The sequence below is a fragment of the Trachurus trachurus genome (genome assembly GCF_905171665.1).
Source record: "Trachurus trachurus genome assembly, chromosome: 12".
Taxonomy (NCBI): Eukaryota; Metazoa; Chordata; class Actinopteri; order Carangiformes; family Carangidae; genus Trachurus; species Trachurus trachurus.
The window spans coordinates 23,391,952-23,409,054 of record NC_139908.1 but is presented as its reverse complement, the minus strand read 5'-3'; the positions used below and the strand labels follow the sequence as shown (position 1 = coordinate 23,409,054).

Genomic DNA, 17,103 nt, shown 5'->3' with positions numbered 1-17,103 from the left:
TGCTACATGTACACATGTCTGGGCGCTCTTTGCTGACTGGTATGTGTCAAGCCGGTAATTCAAATACCTTGAGAACCAGTGGAAATACCACCCTGGGTTTATGCCTGTTTCACACATACTGTAAATGTGGTGGACTCACCCTCTGCAGGGTCACGGTGTACTGCTCCCACACAGTCTCCTCCATGACTGGGTTCTGTGGAAAGAAAGGAAAGATTAGCACGGTGGTTGGTTTCGTTTGACTGAACAGATTAATAATGTATTACATGATGTAACGACAGAGCCAGTTCATTAGCCTACGCTGTTCTTAGGCAACGGGGGGTTCCCAGTAGAACAATGACAGGCCTCTGCCCGCTTGTTTACAAGTCTGACTAAGAAACTTCTGACTCTTGTTGATTAAATATTGATGAGGCCATTTGAACATCCACTGGCTTTCTTTAAAAAGCACTTTGAGATACTTCAGGGTGAAAGCACTTCTTCTTTTGACGGTTCAATGAAACCATCAACAGGTTAAATCAACCGGAAGATACACATCTGTTAAACCTCTGGACAGTTAACAGCCCCCAAAAAAAGATGACTCAGCAAGGGTAAGGGCAGCAAATATAACAATTAATTCCAATATCAATTTACCCTTTTTCATTTTTTCCCCCTGATTAATTGTCAAGACTAACAAGAGTCCCAGAAGGCAAAACAATGTCTGGAAATTGCTTTTACTGTCTGAAAACGGCAAATCAAACTTCCAACCACATGAAGCAGAGAAAAACAAACTAGAAATGCTGACACTTCTTCTTAATAATAATATTAATAATAATGATAATAATAATAATAATACAACAATAATCTTTATTGTCCACAATTTGGAAATTTATCTTCACAAATGACCACATTGCTACATGACCTAATGACCACTGATCAGCAACAAATTAACTAATCCAGTCAGTCCTAATGAAGTTAAGACCAAACTTTTGTCAGAGATCATTTACAATCAGGTGAAAAGATGATTTCCAAAATCCTAATCCAGGGACCACACCACAGATTCTCCTAACAATACCATAGTTCAGTTTTGATGCTGACTCCTTGCATCATTTTCTACCCTCTATTAATTTTCACCCCAAGTATTTACTTCATTACAGTTGCTACATCTTTTCTGCACTTCCAGATTCCTAATTTCACAACAAAATTCAACACAACTTTGTAGAAGAAACAAAACAAACTAACTCAGATCCCTCGGAGAACCAGTTGGGTCTAAATTAAAAACAAGCACTCAGATCCCTAACACCACCATCTGGGTCAAGTTGCCCAAGTCAGAGATCAAATCTAAGCCCCGATCGCAGAATTGCACTCACGAGTCCCTGCAGGATGCGAATAGTCTTGACCGCGTGGGCCCATTTCCTGTGCAGGCTGAGGACGGTCTTCATCGTTGGCACTCTCCGTTGTTTCCTATCTGCGTCTCTCCCTGTTCACCGCCAGCGGTGCTGTGGCAGACTGATGTGCGCCACAGCCTCCTCCATGGCCACAGCTGCACAACCACCAGCAGCTCTCTCCCTGCATCTGCCCGCCTGCCTGCCTTTGACGTAAGAGGGATTCTGCTGGCCTACATTCAGCACAAATCCCACCGTCTGCAGTGTAAACATACAGACACACCAACTCCTGCGCAGGCACGCGGTGATTAAACTCCTGAGTGTTCATCCACAAATGCAACAACAAATCGCACAACACCGTTTTCTTTTTGGTTTGATTCCTGTTCAGATGTCGAGCTTTATAAACAGACACTTGCAGAAGCTTTAGAGACGATTTACGCATCTGCAACAAAACCACCAGAGTGCAACTTTGTGTCACTGACAGCACAATGGACGGGATTTTAAGTTGCAGAGGTTTTTTTAGTAAATCTGTGTGTTGCTGACATCTCGGGCCCAGGCTTAGTGAAATGGGGGCACGACTCAGGCTGGAAGCTCACCCATCATAACCCACTTTTTTTGATCTTCTGGCCTACAAGGGAAAACCAGATGACCAGTGGCAGCAGCAGAGTCTCTGCAGAGAGCAAAGAGGACTGTGTGACTGAAAACAGGGCAGATGTTACCTATGGAGTACAGAGACGAGGATTTTTGTTTTTAGCACAAAATATCTAACTTATATTTCATCTTACAACCTTTTTCTGTCACAAGTGACAGATTAAGAGCCATGCATAAACCGATACTCTTAAGCTGCATTGATGAAGAAAACACGCCTGTAAGAAGTGCTGCGACTTCACCAGACACTAAAAAAAAAAAACTGCAGCAGAGGTGAACACTGCAAAGTATGAATAGAAGAAACCCGAGCTCATGGATGGAAGATAAATTACTCAGAAGCAGCCACTGAAAGTGGCTCTGCCAAGGCCGGACCAGTTCTAAATCACACCGCCTTCTTGTAGGATGTGATATGATTGTGATGGCTGCTCACAGGCAGGGCCTGCTGGATAAGTCCAAGTCTCCTGAGTGTGGGCCATTACATAACAAAACACAAGCACATTTCAACTAATGAGGAGGGAGGTTGAAATACTGGGTCATCCTCCCAGGACATGACTTAGAAAAACAAATTATTTAGAGACGGTAGACTACAGAAACACAGAATGTCTGGGTAGATTTTAGTCAAAGCTGAGTGAACTACACAGAGATTAAAGCCCCTTCAAGTGACATTCAAATTCAAACGCAATACAAAATTCAAGTAATTATTTGTTTTCTAATTCTTTGGTTTCATAAGTGATTCTCAGTGGTGCATGGAGAAATGATGGTGATAGGAGTTAGTGAGCAGAAAAATACATGTACTTTTGTATTTTCATGTCTATTAAATATTTTCCCTTTCATTCCCACACAATCCTTCAGGGAAAATGTCATTATATTGCTGTATGTTTGTGGTGATATTTATGCCGAATATGATGTTTGTGTCTCTGTAGTTAGTAGAGCTGCAAATACTGCCATTTTTTTTAGCCATAATACGTCAATAAACTTCCTAAGTAAAGTCTCTCAATGTGTTGTTTTGTAAGACAATCCAAAAGCCAACAACATACAATTTACAGCAACTCTTACAGAGAGTAGAAGCATGAATTTGTGACAATGACCACTGATTTATCAAAATTATTGTAACACTATTTTCTGCCCATCAAGAAAGCATGTCTTATTTCAGACCTAGGTAATACTAGGGTTTCTGTGTGTTATTGCCTGAGACACAAACGGCACAATTACCACAGCAGGTGAAAGTACAATAAAGAAAATAAAGCCAGTATGTTCAGGGAAACTGTACAGAAAAACAAGAGCGTTCACGTTCTAAGATACTGATCTCCAGGTATAATAGTTTAAATGTATGATATTAATATCACCAGGAAATGTACAAAAAATAAAGAATACTAAAACATTTTCATCACTGCTGGGCGCTGACAACAGAAATCCTGTACTAGTCTGCCCCCTACTGGTGTCAGAGCTGCATTACAACGTGAGAAACAAAAAAGATCAACAACACGTCAACGCACAAAGGCCATTATCTAAGTTTGGACATGTGCAGCCTTTAGTCTGGTACCGCTGTGACTATCGTTTAGAAAAGTACTGAAGATTAATTAAGTAAAACAAATAAAAATAAAAAAGAAGAAGAAGAAGCTCAAATATTTTGCCCATCAGACAAACAGCGAACTGTAAAGAAACCACACAATTACTGTAATTAAAACGCGAGATATCAGCAGGAGTAGCTACACGCGGAAAAACACTATTTTAAGCAGGATTTATTAACTTTGTACGTGTTTCCTCCGTCGCTGTCCCGTTAGCTCAGCCACAGCAGCAGGTGCAGCAGGATGCAACAGGCTTCAACTGGGAGACTCCGGATAAACTTATTTCCCTCTAAACTACCACGTTACACACTTAACACAGTGAAAGGAGTATGTTAATGCTACTTTATAACGTCTTGTAGAATAGTTTCAATGTATCTGTATTTGTACTTACGGCGAAATACTGAGTGGCATATCTGCTCAGAGAGAGCAGCCCCCCTCCGTTCACTGGCATCACGCACTTTGAACTGTCCGGGACTTGGACTCAAGTTTTCCAGCTAAACTGTGTCCTTAAATATATTCCAGTCGGATGTAGACCAATAATATGACGAAATGGAAAAGTTCCGAGTGTAAAAAGTGTAAAAGTATCGTCTTCTTGTTGTTAAATTACGCACTTTCCAGAATAAAACATGAAGAGTGGACTTTCAGGGCAAAAATTAGCGCCGACTACTCCTTGTTTAGCTCAGACTGTCCCAAAAGAGAGGGAGGGGGGATTTGAATTTATCAACTTTGATTCATACCAGTGAAGTGACAGAACATTAAATAACCTCACCCTGGTTTATTTAAAACACAACTTACTTAGTTATCAGTATTAAAGAACCACTGACAACATTACATACATGTTTAAGTATAGACGGGATTACACCTCTGATACCGGTGGGATGGATCAGTCCAAAACTCCCATTGATTTTTAGGAAGCCTGCTGTGAGGCTCCCAGACAGACACACAAAAACAGACTTAATACGGCAAACTGCAGTTCATAATTCTGAGAAAGACAAAAGATAAAAGCATGTAGCGTGTAAACGGAGGGAAACAACGGGAAATGCAATTTGTGTGTATAAATCATTTAACGTGGCCCATACTTTGACCAACTGCCTTTCAAAGGAAACAACAAAGATAGTTTAGTGTAGGCTACTGTATAAAATATAAAATATAGCACTGATAAGTCTCACCAACCCCTCCATCCCCCACATCACGGAGCCACACACACACACACACACACACACACACACACACACACACACACACACACACACACACACACACACACAAAAGTTCAAATCCATAACCTCGTTTTAAGCAACTGCCCATAGCCTACTTATAAAAGAGCAAAGTAGATCGTTTTTGATTTATCTTTCTTACTTAGGCTACATTTACAGCCATTAATTACTATTATGGATTTTATTTAACAAAACAAAAGCAGAAAGATACACATCACGTGCAAAACAGTGTCTCCCTCAAAATGTTTCCACAAAGTTGGAAGATGCTGTTGTCTAAATTAGCACTGCATGCTGTGATTGTGAGATTTCCTTTCATTGTAACAGACCAGAAGAAAAGCACAACAAGGTATGTGGTTCACCACTAGAGCTATGTGAAATATGTGAGGCTCTAATACATGAGCAGCTGAAGCAAAGGTCTGGAAAAACTAGACATGTGCACTTGGACCACAATAACCTATTGTTGTTTTCTTGTTCTAGTATATGTGTGCGCATGTGTGGGGGTAATACTATCCATTCAAGCCTGTCTTTATCTGGTATTTTATCAGCACAACACAAATCACAAATAAGAAATAAGAACGCCAGCTGACCCTGAGAATTTCCAAAATCCCTAATACCACCAAAATGTGACTGTTTCTTTCAATAACCACCATTTTAGCAAATGATACACAATAACGTCTGCTGGTGAAACACTTTATCCACATCTTGGAGTTTCAGAAAAGCAATGACGCGAGAATGAAATTATGACTATTTAAGAAAAATTAAGGTCAATTAGTTCAAATGAGCACATTTCACATTAACTGAAATATGAGAAACAGACCTTAAAATAGGCCGCCCAAATGCAAAACAGCTTCACTGGCCTGAATAATTTGTGCAACCAAGTCATTAAAACAATGAAGTCCCTGGGACATGACATGTCTCCCATGTTAATCATCTTCCTGGATGCAGGACGCGTCACTAAAGCATAGTTGTATTCAAATGAGGAAACAGGAAAGAAGTTCGGGAGACACAGAGTGACTCATACTTTCACAATAACGATTGTGTCATGGGAGAAGCAGTCTTGTTTACAGCACAACAACTATTTTTAGATCTACTAAAAAAAAGATGAATGCATGCATTTTTCATCTTATCCAATGATCGGGTTATGAAAGAGTTTCATGAGGGTAAAACTCAAAGAACTTTCAAAGGAGAAACATACAAACATCAAAGACTGAAAATTACTCTTTGAATTAAACAACTGACAAACAATGCACAATCCCTAACAGAAACTTTTTTACAGAAAGATTAATTTAACAGTTTGTGTGCGACAACATAAGACTGTGTTTAAATAGAGCCTAAATGACACTCAGTAGGCTGCATACGTCAGCCAAGGCCAAACACTCCTACGTAGCCTACATCTGTGAGAACCTATAAAGTATAAAGTCATAGATCTCAACACTTTGTATATCAAGATCCAAACATTATTTCCTGACAAATTGATGAAAATGTCATCAACGCCCAATCTTGCAAATTTTAGTGATAAGAAAATTCCTGGATCCGCCCTTTAAACACATCAGAAGTAGTAACAAATGTGTTCTCTCCTGGCCCATGCCCCAACCCACTCCATGAGCTATGGTGCAAATCAGTTCACTACTTTTTACATAGTTCTGCTGACAATTAAACAAACAAACCAAAAAGTATGAGTGAAAACATAATCTCCTTGGCAGAGGTAATTGCTGCTACGTGACCGTGTACCTCCACCAACCAGCCAAGCTTCAGTTTATATCCACCTGTCGAGTTTCATGTAACAAAATGAACCACCGGTTTACTATCTGACCAAATGTGAGATATGGTCACGATCTCTGAGTTGAATAACGCCCAGAAAAGTGTTTTTGTGGAACATTTTGATCTCACAGTGAAGTTGACTTTTAAGCTTTGGGTATAAAATGTCAACGCTTACTCATTTTATCCAATGAGACATTTGTTGGGAATTTGTGCCATAATTAGCATAATGAGTTACTGCCAAAATCATGTTTTATGAGGTTACACTAACCTCTGACCTTTGGCCACCACATGGATGTGGATGTTTGTACCAATTCTGAGGAAAATCCCTCGAGGCGTCCCACATAAATGGGATGTAAAATATACGGACTGACAGCCGCAAAACACACTGCCTCTGGCCACGGCTGTCACCAGCACAGTGGGAGAAAGAGTTTACTGTATAATGAATTCTAGCGCTGTAAGAGCATAATATATTTAGAACTGGTGAAGTATGAGTGTGGATGTGTTTAAACACAGTAGGGGGCTAATGGGACAGAAGTGCAGCGCAGACAAAGCCGGCACCAAACCAGAGTGGATGTCACATCAAGCGTCATGTGAACAACATACCATCATAATAGCCGAGTAGCTGCGTGAAGAGAGGCGGCGAAGATACAAGTACTGGGCTTCTCTGGACCAGCAGATTCTGCGACTGGAGGTACACTTGAGCAGGTCAGTGCTGGTCTGGTCAGAGCCAGGCTGGTCCCTGCGCACACAGAGAGAAACACACATTTAACTGATAGCTCGACACTGAATAATATTGGACGTTCAATTCAACAAGTTCATTTGAAATCCACACCGGAGGTCTTTGTCAAGCGGAGGTGTGAGATGTAATGATGAAATGAGTTTTATTGCCCATAAACAGGCCATCTTTATCAAGCATGTTCCTACTGGTTTTAACTTGCAGTAGCTCTGAGATATAAAATAAAAAAACATATAAAAATAGTCATTGCATTTATACAAAAAAATAACCGTGATAATGTCAGAGTGATGTAGTCAGGGTTACCTCAGCTCGGGCCTTTGACTACAAAATAGAAAGTTACAAAATGTGTTTTAAGACTTGGGGCATAGAGAGGGTGTAATGACAGACACTATCCTGTTGCTATATAGGAAATATAGAATGCAATAGATGTGGACAGCAATACAACACGCAGGTTTACAACTAATTAAAAAAATGTTACAATACTTTTTTATATGGTATGTTGAAGGCACATTATTAAAAACAATGAAAACTCACAGCTTAACATTTTAGCTGATAAATGCATATTTTCTCCCAGAATAAAACCAGAAAAAAGAAAAACCACTCTTATGATATACAACTGTAGCAAATTTCAAGACCGTTATAAAATGTTCATTTTATGGCAAAAAAGAACCAAAGTTCTGGAGGTAAAAATAAATGAAAATGACTAAATGGAAGCAAAAAAAAAAGATCAGCAGAAGAGTGGCGCATGCAGTTCTCTGGGTTCAGACAGAGGCAGTGAAAATTGTTGTGACAGTTCAAGCAGAGGATTTTTTTGATTCTATAATTCAGTGTGTGATGCATATAGAAATGTAAACTGATAATAAAGTGGACAGTTGGTCATATTTAAAGTAGCATATCTTTCTGCTCTACGTAAAGAGATGTCCTCAGATTGCCCACTGCCGGTCTCTGAGATGTTGCAATATATTTTTCAAAAACTCTTTGTTCACATGTCTCCACCTACGTTCTCCATGCACTCCCATTACAGATTGTAACAACCTCCCTTTGCGTAACACTCAGAACGACACATAGTACAACCCAGGCTGTTGTGGAAATATAGGGCAAATATTTCAAAGACCAAAGGCTCAGATGGTAAAAAAGCAAAACCAGCCACGTGTTTTTCCAAAACTAAGCCACCCATGTAGAGCTCGCTAAAGCCAGATTCACCTGTACACGGATACTACTCACTATAATACTATAATCTGCAGCCTCGGTTCAAGTGCATTATTTCTGACCTGTCAGCTAACAACATGTCCCAACATGTGGCAATCAATGCTGAGCAGAGGCAACTTAATGGCAGCGAGTCAGAGATGAGTCAGATATGAGTTTTCTCCTGCACTGCTCAGTCTGAATGAAGTGAACACAGAGCACAGAGCACTTACTGCAGTGATACTGTGCCTAGAGTGAAGAAAGCAAATTGTTTCTGCATGACTAAAACTGCTGCCCCTTACACATTAAGCACAGACTTGTAGATTCGGAGGAAACCGGAGGAAGGGCTTTGTATCTTCACAAATAACTGAAATAATCCCAACACAAAAGAAAGGTTTAGATCTCATTGGGCTTGGCCAATGGGCACGGCCGCTTGAATTTGTTAGGTAAGTAGGCTATTAGTGTTGTATTTTGACCATTTAAAAAAAAAAAGACTGTACAGTTGTTGAAGTAGTTTCAACAACACATGAAAAATGATACCCTTTATAAAGAGGCTTTACTGCAGGACTGCTGTATTAGACTGCATTAGGTTGAGCTGAGGTCAACTGAGTGTACATGTAAAATGTACTGTATGGGTGGATAAAGCTATGATTTGCACAGCTTGGATAGAACCGATATAAAGAATATATAGTGGAGTCAAGGTAATGTTCTAGAAACAACAAGCTATGTGGAGTGTTAAATATGTATGTGGTCAAACAGCACTGTGATAAACTACATCAGTGTAAAAGAAAAAAAAAAGAACATGAGTGACACAATTAATATTAAAACTGAATAAAATAAAACCCACTAGAAAGAAGAAGAATATAGCTGAATAAGATATGTCCAGCTGCTGTTCTCTACCTGAAACTGAAATTAGGCTTTTTGTATTTGGAAGTGTTCGTATCAAAGATACACAATGAGAAAAAAAGATATACAGTTGGTGATAGGGATAAAAAAAAAAAAGAGATTGCTATTTGTTTTGTCTAAAAGTCACATAATCAGTAAATCAAATATAACTTAACTGCTATACCTATGTAAAAAGATTATCATTTCACTGCTCTAACATTTTCCTGTCCAATCACAGGACACCGCTGGTACTATGAAAAGCATAGTACTGTAGTAGCACACTGTCACCATGGACATGTGATATAAAGACTTCTCCTCCATGGAACACACACCTCAAATACATGGTGTCTCCCTGCAGTCGCAAGTCAAACAATGTGTCAACATTTTCTTGCAACAGCCTCTCACACACTGATGTTGTTGTCATTTTTCAATTTAAAAAACCTATTTCACTGCCACTGTGCTGGTGATGGATGAATACACACACACGCGGGTCTAACTCACCCCGGGGGTCTCCACAGTTTCCTGCCGGGTGGCAGGAGCTCCCTTTTGTTGAGGGGTACGATCCCCATGGCTGCCTGCATGATTGTGATGAACTTCTTGAACTTCATCTTCTAATTCTCACCCAGCACGCTCCTGACTGCTGCTACACCTCCATCTCATCTTCTAACAAAGCTCCAGACCAGAGGCACATTCAGCATCTCCACGTCTGCTCATCTCCCTCGGCAACATCACGCTGGAAAAACTTGTCCTCTCTTGGCGCCGCCTCAGTGTACCGGTGTTTCTTCACGTGAGCCACAGCTTGAGTGTGCGTGGCGAGGCGGTGCGAGGTCCCTGTGGTACGGCTACTACAGCTCCTGACTCTGAGATGTCCTTTTTGCTTTTCTGAGCGCGGGAGGATAAAAGAGGAAAACAAACGGGCACGTTCCTGCCAGGCGGTGGGCCGGCCGAGCGGGGATGACACCACGTCACTCTTACATAATTCTAGATCTTCTCTGGACATTACATTAATGAAAACGCAGCCTCTGCCACCACTGCTGCTGCTGCTGCTGCAGCTGTAGCCGCTGGGATAATTGTGGTACTAAGCCCTGACAGATCATGGATGCTCCCCGCCCCTTCTCCTATAATCCCCCCATCCAAGCTTAGTCTTCTTGCCATTTACACCCAGACGAGCCCATCTACTTCACCCTGACATACCCTCACACCTCCGCCCCGGGTCTCGCCCCCATCGCGGAGGTTCATTAATGACAAAACTACGACAAAACTAATCTAAGCTGTAATCGCTCTGCACAGGGACGGATCTGTACAAGACACGTTTTTCGGAGTGGTGTCCCGACGCTGTGGATGCTTCACTTGAAATCTGCTTGACTTAAAATCGATAAAGCACGGACAGGTCTCGCAGTTTAAGTGCTCACTGATGTGTTTTTAATAGTTTATGGACATCAGTGCTCTACGTCGATCAGCTACGACATGCAAACAGATGACTGTTTTCATTGTTGTGGTTGATGCATGTTCATTCATGCCCTGTTCATTCTGAGTTATAGTTCTTTGATTAAAAACGTAATATGTAGTGTGGCTTCATGGTTTGACTCACAGATCAGTGACATTAAAACCAGTCACCTGCTTTAATGTTGTGCCTGACTGGTGTATATGACAGAGGAATCAGGCAACTGTAGTAGATCAGCTCATTGTTTGGTTGTTGTAGATTTACAGGACTAAGAAATATGGTTTCCTAGAACTTTTCTTGAAAAAAAAGAAGAAAAAAAGAATAATTCTATGTATTCCCTTGTTGCATGTAGCAGGCAAACCCAGTGCTGCTACTGGTCCCTTGTGGCATTGACATGTTACTATTTTAATGTTTAAATTAAAACATCCACTTAGTGAAATTATTTCAGGTCATTTCATTACATTTTGAGTGCATTTTAACATAATTATCTGGGCAGTGTTTTTGTGATACAATATTTTAGTACTGTTTATTGTCTAATCCTGGGACATCAGGACCATTTGAAAGTTGCTGTTATTGAATAAGCTCTGAAAATATGACTGCAACTTCAGTAAACTTTTTATCTGGTGAGGAGGAGGAGGAGGTTTCATTGCAGCGCTCTTGGCACTGTGTGTTTTCATTTTGTTAATCTGCTCGTACATTAAAACGTCTGGCTACTATTTGGTATTTATTTTTGAAGGTATTTCATATTTTCCTACACAGGAGAGGCTGTCATGACAGTTAAACACAGCAAATAAGAAGCCAGAGGGCTCAGTACGTGTTTTCTTCAAAGTCACTTCAATATGTGTCCAGTACAGTTGATCTTTAGTGGTTAATGGTCGTTTTATGACTGTTATATAGATGTTGTAGTGGAATACATTTTCAATTTACTACAAATTAAAAAAGCTAGCAAAAAAGAAAATTAACTGCTGTCACCTAAGGCCATGGAGATAACACAGCAGGGGGGATACATGCAAAGGGCTCCAGCCAACACACAGGGTGGCCCGCCAGAGACTTGGACCTGGTTCAGAACTTCCAACACAATCAAAACCAATCTGCATCGCATTTTTATGCAGTTCTCACTCAGACAAATGCCCACAAACAGGACACTAGTCCGTTTTCAGGGCAGTTTTTTTTTTGGGACATAAAAAAACCTGCAGAACCACACTGGAAAATAGCCTGATGTTATTAAGAGGACCGTCTCTAAGAGGATGACCACTTGAGGCCAAATCTGATCTCTTGTACACACTCAAACCTGGATTTACAGACTGATATCTTTTTGTTTATGATTTACGTTTTTGTCATTAATGAATTCCCACGGTGCATCCCGTATAATTTTCCACTTAATAAGGAGGGAGTTGCACCCTCGGCTGTTACATTCATACAAAACCCCCAGCGTGCATGGCACACAGATTAAATGTCTGTATCGTGTCATCCCCGAGTCACCAGCTGACAGCAGGCTGCCATGTCCTGGGAGGTTTGAAAATAAATAAATAATCTTTGCAGCCTCTTGACGAGCTGCCAGCCAATGCAAACTCTGGACAGGATTTATATTCCAGCAGCTTGGACGTCTGGATTACGGCTCTGGAGGGTCGTGCCATGAGAGCTGCTGCAGATTTCACTGAGCAGCAGAAATCCCTCAGCACTCCAGAGGGTGGGAGGGAGGGGTGGGAGGCGGGGGGGGGGCAAAATACCAGGAGGAAAGCGGAGGAGACACAAAAATAACAAGAGTCTATTTTTAAAAACACTAGGGAAACAAAGGGTACAAAGGAAGGAGAAGAGAGAGGGAGAGAGGTTCTCTGAGTTCACCCTGGTGTGTCGTCTTTGTCACAGGAGCTGAGATTAGGAGCCTTGTCTGGGCTGAGAGCGGTGAGGACACCAAACCATTAAGCTCTGCAAAATTCACACAGCGGCATGACATTCACAGGCGGTTTTTATCATAATCCAACACCTTACACTAATCTCACACTGCACACTCATCCAGCCAAAACTGCATTCAGAGAGGAGTGTGTATGTGTAATGTGCTGGGCTACCACACTACACACACTAAGCTTAAACACAACATAGGTACTATCTGGTGTGTGCACACATCTGGCCACTTTTTTTTTTTTTTTTTAAACCAAAAGTGTAAACAACCCAGAGTCTATAGATCTGTGAAGCCTCGGTTTTTGCTTCCTACAACTACAAAAGGTTTTTCAATATTTTGTCTTTAACTGATCAAAAAACAGAAATACAGGAACATCTCAGGAGCTGCAGGAGACTGAAGCAAAAAGGAGAGAACACTGGTGGATTTACATTCAACAGGTTGTAATGCTGCTTAGTGTCTGATGAATCTGGACTGAAAATATCACTGTGTGATTATTTTTGGCAGATATTAGCCTCTGTGATATGAGTAACATCTCAGCTGGGATGATTTCCCCCCCCCCCCAATATATTTTCAAAAAACAAAATAAAACAATATACCAAAACAGAATGCTCCTTTCAGTATAGATGAAATGTTTTGCAGGTCAGTTGCTGCACAACACTTAATTTATGATATGTTCTTTCTGACATATTTTAGCTTTATATTGATATTTTGATTAATTCTTCAGTGCTAATGTTAACACTAACTTTATAGGCACTTCAACACAGCCAGAACTCTCTGCAGCTACCACACAAGTACCATCATCAGACCTCATAAAATCACTGATTGACCAATATCAACATTCACATCATCCAGTTTAGCTTTGCACAGATGGTTGCATGATAGATAGTTTTAGCTATATCTTGGCCAAGATCTGATATCTTACTTATCAAGAGCACCATGTTAAGCTTCTTGGCTTTTTTTTTTGGCTCAGCTACTGCTGCATTTTTTATAAACTGCAACATGAAACATTTTAATCTTTTGGTATTTTTTCTCCCGAAGCATACACACTCCCACCGAAGCAGTAGCCTGATCAGTGCAGATACAGAAACTACACAGAGTGCCCTTTCAGCAAATGTTAAAGCCTATTTTAAAACTGTGACAAAATGATTCAGTTGCGTATTTTTTTGGTTGGCCTCCATCAGACCTGCAGGTTGGGACAGAGGTTCCTATTTTAATTATGAGAGAAGGCAGAGAGTGATTCACTCCTGCAGCTAATCCCTTTGTCACTGCATGTTTTCACTTTTTAATGAACTCTGAGGAGGCCTGCTATTTTCTCCCTCTTTCTGCAGGGTGAGCAAATGTCGCTGGAGTTGTTTGGTCGTCTTAATGCTTTTACATAAGCAGTTTGTTTTCTCTGCCCCTTGTCACTTCCCCACGTGTTGCGAGTAGCGCTGCGACGCTGCATTACAAGGCCCAAGGCCATTATGCAATGTCCGTATGCAATGCATGTGCAAGCCAGATGGAGGGGACACATGCCACTCACAAATCTGTGATAAGCAAGAAGAGAGAGAGAGAGAGGAGGAAAGAGAGAGAGAGATAGACAAACACTGAGGAGAATCAGTGTGTGCACGTGCCCTACCCAGGTATGAGTCAGGGAACAGGAAGTGACCTAGAGAGGCAAACTGAAAAATTCCCACTATCCAAGCATGAAAAAGACATGAGGAAAACAAAAGCCTGTTTATTCTACTGCTGCAGGTTTTCCTGGCTGAACACCACAGCTGAGTGAGCACATGTAGCTACTCAGCCTAAGACTTATTTCCACAGCAGACGTTTTGGCTCCTCATAGCAGGAAAACCTGCAGGTAAAACTAATGACATTAATAATGGCACATTCCATTTAGGTGAATTAGCTCCAGGACCTTTTGCATGTTGCCACACCAGTGAACCTAACTGGGACACATGAATAGAACAGAGCCTTTGTTGCTGAAAACTGTTTCTCCGACCACTAACCCTGCATAGAAGTGAATGTCTGCCAGCCTGTAAAAATAAAAAGCTCTATTGTTTCTTGGGTGTTGATTATAACAACCTGCAGTAGCGTTTATGTTCTACAATTACACACAAATTACACAAGGTGACTTTTAAATTAGAGTCAGCGTTAGAAAACAAGACAGCAGAACAAAGTGATTTGCATTGTCTCTTATTTACACACTTACCAGAGACGGTGGAGTTGTCACACACAGAGCTTCCCTGGTCACTCAGAGGATCTTTGGTCAGGGACGCTTTAACCTGTGGTCAGGAGAAGTCAAACCGTGCTATTAGTGGGACACACTGGTCAGTGACAGAGGGCTTTTTATGGATGGTGGAATTCCATTTAGCTACTTCGGTTGAACATTACTGGTATTGTGCAGGCTGGCTCACCTTTAAAATGTATTTAAAAATCTGTTACACTATTTAATCAAAAGGAGCCATTATAAATGTTATGAGTAACATACGGTAAGTATAAATGCCTGTTGACATACTAGTTGCAGATAAGGTTTTAAAGCAAAACCTTTAAGACCATTGTTCTTGCTGGAAATAGGCTATAGTGTAACAGCCAAATAAGGACATTAAAAAAAAGTTTCTTTGGAGGAATTTATAATCCTGACATAAAATTGTACCCACAGCCCTTACTGCAACTACACTGTAATACCAACAAATATGTAAATAGGGAAAAAAGAACTGAATGCACCCGGATGCAAATTTATTTGCTAAAACATCTCTAATCTAATCTAATAATCAGCTCCACAATAAATTCTACCTTTGCATTGTGTTCAGCTCTTGTTTAAACTCTTTCAATGAGGTCTTCCTTCAGTTTCCTTTAACTGTGTTGCAGACTAAAATTGTTTCTCTTATTTTGTCGACCCCACATGAGGGTGGTGCCTTCAGTACACAATGACCCTACAGCTGAGCTTCTCTGAACCAGTTTCACTTGACCACAATAGTGTCCTGTTAAGTACAATGGGGGGGAAATAGTCCAACCAGAACAATACATTTAGTAACTTCAGCAAAGACCTATTAGCTACTATTACAGCTCTTAGGAGTTAGTCAGTTTCAGTGGCTGAAAATACTGTTCTGAACACACACAAACACACACTGGGAATACACAATAGCTCGTGTAGGCTACTGTATGTAACAGGTCTGGTGCACGTATGAACAGAAGAAGCAGAAACTACAACATAAAGACTGGGGCCTGAACACACCGTAGGCTACATAACTTTTCGGGTTTGTTTCCAAAGAAACTTTCAGGCAACAACGAAAAAGACCGTGTGTATAAGACACAGATAGAGTTGTTTATCAGATATTGTCGCCTGTAGTCAGTGAAATGTCCTAATATGGCAGAGAGCGCGACGACACACGGAGGAAACATGTCGACATTCAGGGCGAAACACGGCGGCTCGACTTACCAGGTGAAACTCCGTCTGCTTCCTGCTTGAACGTGACCACCGCGAGACAACACAGGTGGTGGCAGCACAGGTAGGCGCGTGAGCAGGTGGACGCGGACGATGATGGGTTTTTTTTTTCACCAACTGCAGATTTTTTGTGAGTATTTTTGATTTCGCCAGGTCCAAATGAAGCGATTTCCTGGTTCTCGCAGGTATGTGGGCGTGGCCTAGAAACTGCAGGTGTGTTGGTGGCGCAGGCCGCAGCGGCTCTGCTCCCGGTGACTCCCTCCCTCCCTCCCTGTGGGTGCGGAGGCGGTGTCACTCCTGAGTCACTCACCCTGTAATCTAAAATGTGACATGACTCAGTTCACTAACGACTGTAGTAAACCAAGCGGAAATCAGGAGCTGACCAGAAAAGGTAATGAGTGTGGGTGTGAGGGAACATGACAGGCTGATGTCCTCTGTTTATTATTAATCCCAGAAATTACTAAGAGGTGATAGCTACCTTTTTCTAATGTTTCATTTTATAATGTCCATCTAAAGAACATATAAAATAGCAATTAGTGTCAAGATCACTACAGGTAGCCTAACTGCCTTTGCAAAATGTATGTCACATAATTTCTCATGGGAAATGTACATGTGTGGAGGACAAGTGTCATGAAAACGATAATAAAGCTCTCTATTGATAATACTGTATAACTGGACAATAGGAAGAGGAATAACCAAAATATTTTACAATTTTGAAATTAATCAATCAATCAACTGATATTGAAATGGATAGCTACAGGCTTAGAATATGTTTGTAAGCCTATGAAAATTGTTCCCATGTGAGCTGTTTTGTTGTCTCACGTTTCACATGTGAAATACAGTCCGGGATCATATCTGTTGTTCTTTTTCTTTCTTAAATCTGTCTGAATATGACTGTAATTACAGACTAATAGTGACAACAACATCCATTAACCACCTCTGCTCACATTAGACATTGTTTGCCACTAATC

At 40.9% G+C, this 17,103-nt stretch overlaps 1 protein-coding gene across 2 annotated transcripts in view; it reads right to left on the bottom strand.

The window, feature by feature from the left end:
* The window catches only part of tjp2a (tight junction protein 2a (zona occludens 2)), a 37,468-nt gene extending 21,205 nt beyond the window's left edge, over positions 1-16,263 (bottom strand). The window contains exons 1-4 of one of the 2 annotated variants that reach the window (XM_083984121.1): positions 16,127-16,263; positions 14,897-14,969; positions 7,156-7,291; positions 140-193 (exon numbers count right to left, since the gene is read on the bottom strand). In XM_083984121.1, the coding sequence (XP_083840247.1) occupies positions 140-193; positions 7,156-7,161 (60 nt within the window). In that variant the 5' untranslated portion in view covers positions 7,162-7,291; positions 14,897-14,969; positions 16,127-16,263. Of the gene's footprint in view, positions 1-139; positions 194-3,965; positions 4,242-7,155; positions 7,292-14,896; positions 14,970-16,126 lie in introns of those variants that run through there. The other variant, XM_083984120.1, reaches the window with a different exon arrangement.
* Between the last annotated feature and the right edge of the window lie 840 nt (positions 16,264-17,103).